This window comes from Metarhizium robertsii (genome assembly GCF_000187425.2).
Source record: "Metarhizium robertsii ARSEF 23 chromosome Unknown MAA_Scf_3, whole genome shotgun sequence".
NCBI classification, from domain to species: domain Eukaryota; kingdom Fungi; phylum Ascomycota; class Sordariomycetes; order Hypocreales; family Clavicipitaceae; genus Metarhizium; species Metarhizium robertsii.
In genome coordinates this window covers 529,130-537,315 of record NW_011942171.1, presented here as the reverse complement: position 1 = coordinate 537,315, position 8,186 = coordinate 529,130, and the positions used below count along the sequence as shown (strand labels likewise).

The 8,186-nt window shown below is 47.3% G+C and overlaps 2 protein-coding genes across 2 annotated transcripts; one reads left to right on the top strand and one right to left on the bottom strand.

Annotated features, from left to right (window-relative positions):
* Positions 1-189: 189 nt before the first annotated feature.
* MAA_00382 (Integrase, catalytic core) lies at positions 190-4,741 on the top strand (the record flags this gene model as incomplete). The annotated part of the gene is made up of 2 exons (XM_007818380.2): positions 190-1,299; positions 1,418-4,741. 2 exons carry the CDS (start codon positions 190-192, stop codon positions 4,739-4,741), a joined length of 4,434 nt encoding a protein of 1,477 aa, XP_007816571.2.
* Positions 4,742-4,983: 242 nt separating this feature from the next.
* MAA_00381 (Ribonuclease H-like protein) lies at positions 4,984-5,751 on the bottom strand (the record flags this gene model as incomplete). Its single annotated transcript, XM_007818379.2, has 1 exon — positions 4,984-5,751. The coding sequence occupies one exon, from the start codon at positions 5,749-5,751 to the stop codon at positions 4,984-4,986; it is 768 nt and encodes a 255-aa protein (XP_007816570.2).
* Positions 5,752-8,186: the final 2,435 nt, after the last annotated feature.

The following is an 8,186-nucleotide window of genomic DNA, read 5'->3' as shown; positions in this document are numbered from 1 at the left end:
GCGGCGTCCCTATCAATTGCCAAGAAGAAATACGACAAGGTTTCTGAGCGTATCGATATCACAGTGTGTCAGGAGTTTAAGCAGCACTACCTCGGAATTTATGACGTCCGCGGCAAACTCATCGCCTTAGCTGACAGCATCCAGCCCACGGCAAAGGATCAGAAACAAAACGTTAGATCCGAGTTTGAAATGCTCAAGAAAGGGCCAGGCAACACTAGCGTCGATAAATGGCTCAGCCGCTGGCCGACCGTCGTCAGCAACGCGAAGCGTTACAAGATCGAGAACCTTAGCGAGTCGCAGATCTGTGATGCATTTATCGAGGCATCTCGTGAAATCAACTCTCCATTTTACAATTACATGAAGTCCAAGGAGGCTCAGGTTGAAAATGAAAGGAGACTCATCAAGGAAACTGCGAAGACTATGGAGAGGATCTCAAATGCGCTCCTTACCGCGCTCAACGAGATTAATCCAGATCATGCCAGTAGCGCTTCCATCACAGTCGCAACCTCAACTGAGTCTGAAGAGGACGACCCCGACGAAGATGTCGACATCACCATTGTCCAGAAAGCTCAAAACACAGTCAATAGAGCCATTAAGACCTTTCGCAAGCTCAATCCAAATCTTTCCGATCAGAAGATCACGATCGGATTCTGTATTAAACAGTTTAGGACAATGGCACCGCCAAAGGAGAAAGCCACGAGAGGGCGAGCAGCTCATGCCACTCTTCAGGGCAAAAAGCATAACCACGATTCAGACTCGCAGAACGAGGAGGATCAGCCTCAACAGAAGAGACAGCGAGCAGAGCCTTCATCGCCGAACACAAGTATTCGAAATTGCGTCTGTGGTATGTCCCACAAATATGCCGAATGCTACTACCTCAATCCTTCAAAAGCACCGGAGGGATGGGTACCAATCGTTCAAGTACAGTCAAAAGTCATTACCGCTCTCAAAGGCAGCAGGCGCATTCGAACAAACATCGAAAGGAGCTTCAAAAGAAGCAGCATAGACTTGCCCCAATTCTGGCCGTCTAGTACTATGCAGGATCAACCTAAAAGGCCTGCAGAAGACGACACATCGCATGTCTCTGCAAAGCAGGGTAAATCAAGAGCTGCATTTGCAACACACAAGTTCGCGTTCAGCACAAGCACAAATGACGAGTATCAAGATTATTTCCGACTCGATAATTGTGCAGATACACACGTCTGTAACGACTTGTCTCGCTTTACTAAATACAAGCCTCTGTATGACGAGACCATACAGTTCGGCAACTCAGGCACGTACATAACAGGCACGGGCAGCGTAAGCGTACATGTCCACACTCTATCAGGCCCGAGTCTAATTCAACTCGAGAACGTCGCTCACGTTCCTGGATTCCACTGGAATCTCATTAATACACATTAATACACACTCTCTCGAGCAACAAGGGCTTTACTTCAACACCAGAACTTGTTGGATGGAGTATTCTGATGGATCAAATGCTTTTAAAGTAACCAAACACGGTGCTTTTCGAGTGGTCGAACCTCATATCATGGCTTCGGTGTTCAAGGCCGAATCTCATGAAACTGCAGCGCAATCCTTTGCAATGGCTACCAAATCTAGAATGCCTCAAGTAGCCATAGCTTCTATGGATATTTGGCATGCACGACTAGGCCACATCAGAAAAGAAACCCTTAAACATATTCCTCAAGCAGTCCATGGTGTCGCACTTGGCACTCGCAACTTTGAACGAGAATCAGAACTCTGTCCTGAGTGTCAGCTCGGACAAGCGCGTCAGCAAATCTCACGCGTACCAACATGGAGGGGAACTTATCCTTTCGAAAAAATACATCTTGATCTTATCGACTTAGATGAAGCATTCAACGCTGACTCTTGGGTCGCTCACTTCTACTGCGATTATTCTGCCTACCATGTACCATTCAATCTTCCAAATAAAACTCAAGAAGAGATCCTTTCCGTGACACAGGAGTTCCTTGCCATCACAAATGACAACTGGGGATTCACTACGCGATATATACAATCAGACGGCGAGAAGGGTTTGGGAAAGAAGTGGAAGGACTTCATCATAATGAAGGGAATCACTTTCAATCCATCACCGCCGGATACGCCAGATCAGAACGGTCTTGCTGAACGTTCTGGGGGGGTGATCATGACTATCGCTCGCAAGCTTCGAATACAGGGCAATCTACCACAGAACCTTTGGCCGTACATCGTTGCTCACGCCACTCGCCTCCTCAATCGCATCCCAGTCCAAAGAAAACACTGGCAAACTCCATTCGAGATGGTTCACGGTCGAAAACCGAACCTCTCTCACCTTAAAATAATCGGTTCCCTAGCTTATGTCTTGATCAAAAGCAAGAAGATCCGTCCGGCCAGAGCGAAGCTGCAAGAAAATGCTCTCATGGGATGGCTTGTCGGATTGGAAGCAACCAACATCTATAAGATTTGGATCCCACAACTTGATCGTGTAATTGCATCTCGGGATGTCCAAATAGACGAGAAAGTCATGTATAAACCAGAGATTGCCACAGCCCTTCCCGATTCGAGACAATCTCTTTCAACAACGATCAATGAAATTGATCTCGACGAAGAGGACATGGAAGCATTGCCTGTCATGGGGGACATCACAGCTTCTGTTCCAGTTTCAATACAACCAGAAACAGAACTACCTCCAGCAGGATTACCTCTTACTCCACAAATATCGCCTGAACCGGCAACAACAGGGGAGATACAGGTCGTAGCGCATGTGGGTAAATCGCCAGGAATGCCGCGACCTCCGAGTCCTATATCTCTTCATCACGCATCACCACGGCCTCAAACAGATGTACCAAACCCAAACACATCCAGAAAGGAAAGGATAACGGATGCTTCAGTGCTCCAGAACCTTCGAACAGCTTCTGGGAGAAACATCAAACTGTCACAGAAAGGCCAAGATGCAATCGAAACACTCAAAACAAGCTACACGCAGCCACAAATCCACAAACGTGTGCGACGGCATGCTCACGCTTTGCAACTAGAACGTGCTGAGCTGGGACAACAACTCACCCACGCTTTCTCATCAGCACGATCAATCAGAACTCATCGAAAACATTTATTGCCTCCACCTGACTTTTGGCATCAACTAAGGCGACATCCTGAAAAAGAAGGTTTCAGACGTGCCGCAGATGCAGAGATCAAGTCACTCGAGGAAAAAGGAACTTTCAAATTAGTGGATTACCCGGAAGACAAACAAGTCCTCCCGCTCAAATGGGTCTTTACCTACAAACTAGATGATGCAGGCTATCTAATTCGCCACAAAGCGCGCATTTGTGTCAGGGGTGATCTTCAACATCATACGGGTGATGATATCTACGCAGCAACTGGCGCATATAGGAGTTTTCGGATCCTGATGGCCCTCGTCTGCGCGTTCGGGCTTATATGTCATCAAATTGACTTCAAAAATGCCTTCATCAACGCCCACATGGACGAGGAAGTCTACACCACGTGTCCACCAGGATATGGTAAATCAGGAAAGGTCTGGAAACTAAGAAGGGCGCTGTACGGTCTGCGTAAGTCACCAAAGCTATGGTTCAACGAGTTGGTCACGTTTCTTCAAGGCCTGGGATTTGAATATTGCCCAGACGAACCGTGTATCCTCATCAACAATGAGACCCATCTCATTCTATTTCTTTACGTCGATGATCTCCTCGTCATCGCGCACCAAGAATATCTTCATATCGTCAATGAGTTCAAAACAGCAGTACACAGAAAATACGGGATTAAGGATCTGGGTGAAGCAATCTCCTTCCTCAACATCAGAATCCTTCGAGACATTAAAGCCAAAAAGCTCTGGATCTCCCAGGATAGTTACATCGACAAACTCAAAATCAAGTTCGGGATTGACCAGTCGATGAGAACGGCAACGCCTCTCATTTCCTCATATCATCCCCAACCTTTCGAAGGACAGGCCACTATACAACAGATTACTGAGATGCAAGAAAAGGTAGGGTCAATTCTCTATGCAGCAGTCGTGTCAAGACCAGATGTCTCTTTTGCAGCCAGCCAGTTAAGCCAGTTTACCTTGAACCCTTCGCCAGAGCACCTGCGGTATGCAAATCGAGTTCTCTCATATCTCCAGACCACACAGTACTATGCCATCGAGTTCTCAGGCTCTATAGATAAGGCTATAGAGGGAGAGATGGGCGATGATGAAGTGCTACAGCTGTCAAGCGACGCATCGTTCGCGGATGATCCCGAGACTCGAAAATCGACCCAGGGTTACCTAATGAAGTTATTCAACGGGGCTATCATGTGGCAGTCCTCGAAACAGAAGACTGTAACCACGTCAACAACTGAAGCTGAGCTCTTATCGCTGTCTCACACAGCGAGGGAGACAATATCTCTATACCGGCTGTTCCAACAGATAGAGTTCAATCCTGAACTGCAACCTCGCATCCTCTGCGACAATCAACAGACAGTGGGCCTGATCCAGAAAGAGAGACCACAACTTACCTCAAAGCTAAAACACGTCGACATCCACAACTTCTGGCTAAGACAGATCCATAGAGATGGCAACATCACAGTTCAGTGGGTACCAACTACAGACATGCCCGCAGACGGCTTCACAAAACCTCTTTCAGCAGAAAAACATTCTCACTTTATAAAGCAATTGGGTCTGGTTGATATCTCATTTCGGATTGATCCAGAGGACGCTTCACAGGAGAATATTGATGATGATATTCAGATGTCATCTGACACAGAGTGAAATCTGGGGGGGTGTGTCGCAAATAATGCATGATCTTTGATGAGCCACATGAAACTACATGTTAATAATCCACCTGTGTACTTAAAACATCTGCGGGATAGGACCCCGCACCTAACTTCAATCAAGAACACAACTTTTTCTCACCCATTTTTAAGCACGTAAAAAGTGCGATATGAGGATATTGAGAAACAGTCGATTAGTAACGGTCGGAGCACCCCGCCCGTCTCAGTTTGAAGGCCCTATTACCACAAACTCGTGTCTGAGAGCGCATCCTCAAAGCCCTGGGATGCACAACTTGCCATGCTACCGCCCCATCTCGTACCTGATTCGCCTTCCGCTTCCTGTCCACCTCGCTCTCCTGGTAAGGCTATGTTGAGCTGATCAAGCCACCCATTCTTCAGCCAATGTTTCAAGCGTTCCATCTGTTCGACTGTCCCTGATCCCAAATTCGCTCTGCTCCAAGGTATTTGGCGTCTAGCCCCCGAGAAAACGCGCTCCGCTTCTGCCGACATTGCTGGCACCGACAGGATGTCAATTGCCATAAGAGAGAGGCGCGGGTACCGTGCTCTTTGTTGCTTTTGACACCACCACTCCAACGCGGTCTTTGTGGAGATCTCAGTAGGATCAGCTTCAATAAAGGATGCCCAATTATCAGCCGAGGTTTGTACTACGTCAAGATCTTGCTCAAGAATATCATACTCATCTGGCTCCTGAGTTGGCTCCGACGAGTCGGAAATATGATCCGCTTCAGCCGTCGCATACCTTTCCTCCCAGAGTCCTTGAAGCTTTGGGAGCACTGCTGTTACCCAAGCCTTGTTCCAGTTTACACCAATATAGCGCTTTCGCCTCGAGGGATGAAGGAGCAAAGCGGCTGCATAAGCTGGCACTTCATCAGTGAGGAGATAATACTTATCAAAGGCGTGCCACGCCATCAAAATTGCATTCTGAAACTCTATGTTGTTCGAATGCTTGTTCTTTTGCTTCTCAAAATGTTTAACAAGGATGTCCATAAAGTTGCCAGCGTCTTCTCAATGCAGTCAAGATCACCTTGCGTTCTACTTGTGACCTTTTCAAACGGCTTGAGGAAGGTGTTGATCTCACGTATAGTATCCCAATCGTCAGGCGTAAGCGCGTAAAGTGGGGTGCCAAAAGTCTGCGAACAAAACCGCGGCACGCGTGCGCGTCGCGACACACCTTCAACACAACCACTACCTTCAATTACAGATATCTTTGCAACGCAATGCCTGAAAAGCGTGCCTTTGGCACGGAGTTATCGGTAAACCGACCTAAACATCATGAATTTTCCCCGGTTCAAAAAGCGGCAATGGTGGGCGAGTTATCTGCAGGCAAAACCCACCGCGCGGTGGCGGCTCTGTTTAACACCACACCTTCAACTACTGTCGCGATGTAAATCGCTTACGGGCTCAAGCCTAGTTGCCCCTAACAACACCTTCCCCTGTAAAGGTGCACGTGACTAAGATTACAGCACCTCCTTTCCTATTGATAGCTTCAAGCTCTAGATAGAAACAACAAGAACAAGAAGAACAATGATCATATGACTACTGCAGTAGCTAGTGATTACCGCCTGCGAACCGACAACTACCTACAAGATCTTCAAACGCTGGAAAACCACCCAATCAATAGAAAATAAGAAAAGAAGTGGTAGACCGCCAAAGCTTACAATGGCAGAGAAGCGATACATTATTATTATGCTTAAAAAAAAACCGTAAGATTACATATGATGCCCTAGTTGGCGCAATGGGCGGTCGCGTGTCAAAGTCAACTATACGGCGATGCCTTCGTAAGGATTGGGCACGCAAATAAAAAGCAATGGAAAGGATTCCATTAACAAAAGAAACAGCAGCCCAGCGCCTTGAATTTGCACGTTATTGGATGCCAATCATTGACGAATTGATGGAGGTACGTGGCTTTAAACTTGGTAACCTATTAGGCACTAACACGCTAAAGTAGGTCATCTTCTCTGATGAGACCTCTATTCAAAATCTACCAAATAATACACGATATTGGCTCTTCCGGAAGCCTCATGAGAAGTTTAAGAAGCCTCTGGTTAATCTTAAAGTACATGGAAAGCCTAAATTATCATTGATGGCTTGGGGAGCAATCTATCGGACTGGAAAAAGTGACCTTGTCATTATGGAAAGGGACCAAGATGCACCACGTAAGGGATATACAGCTAAGAGCTATCAAAAGGCATTAGCAAAGGGACTTCTTCCAATTTATAACGGCACACGGCAATTCCAGCAAGATAATGCAAGGATACACAACTTTGGAGGCACGCCGCAGTGGCTGCAGCAGCACTGCATTCAGTGGATTGAGTGGCCTGCACATAGCCCTGATTTAAATCCGATTGAACACTGTTGGAAGGCTCTAAAGCAGAATTTAACTACTTTATTCCCTCATATTGAAGACCTAAAAAATAACATCGCAGACAGAGCTAAATTGGAAGAGTGCATGCATGCGGCGTGGGCAGCAGTGCCCCAAGCGCTCATAACGAGGCTAATTGAGTCACTCCCCCGCCGTTTACGCGCTGTTATTCGTGCAAGAGGTTGGTATACAAAATATTAAACGCTAATTACAGGGGATTCTAGTCATATAGGCCTTATTAAATTCCAAGCATAATTGGCCAAGTTGTGGCCATTTGAAGTGGTGTGCAATTATCACGTTGATGGTGGTGGGGTGTTTTGTTCGCAGACTTTTGAGACCCTACTTTACTTCCCGATCTCTTTGCGGTGGGCTTTAACAAAGGCATCAACGTGGCCCTCAAGCTCACAAGCCACTGCACCCATTGTGTACCAACTATTCCATCGAGTGTCATTGTCCATGAGTATCATACGGCCGGCAGCGTCGAAAAATTCGTTATAGAGAAGCTCCGAGGCCCTCATGTGAGCAACGATCATATGAAGTTTGCCCAGCGGCCCGATATCCTTCCAACTGCGTCTCTTCTTCTTTCTCGACACCGCAACAAGCCGACTTTCCTCGTCTTCCCTTTCATCCTCTTCATCGCGGTCATCATCCACATTGGTCTCATCTCCACCTCGGCCAGCGCTGGACCCACGCCTCACCTCATCCACCACCGCATCAATAGTCTCTTTATCGGGCGCAAAGATGAACGCCTGACTAGCCAAATTTATGACATAGCCATGGCATCGAATTCGACGAGCCTTGGGCTGCCAGTCAACTTGGTATTGCTCTCGAAAGTGGCATGATATGAAGCGGCAGCACTTGTCATTCGATCCGTGGTTGTCACCTATGTAATAGCCCAGCTTATGCGCAATCCCATACCAATCGATTATCCTATTGAGATGCTCGGCTTGGTGTTGGCCACCGTGGCTGCCTCGCAGGCGTGGGAGGCCTAGCAGCGCCTTGCGGCTCTTGCCTCCGGCATCAACAAAGTGCGCAACCAGTGATGGATAGCCACGCGTGT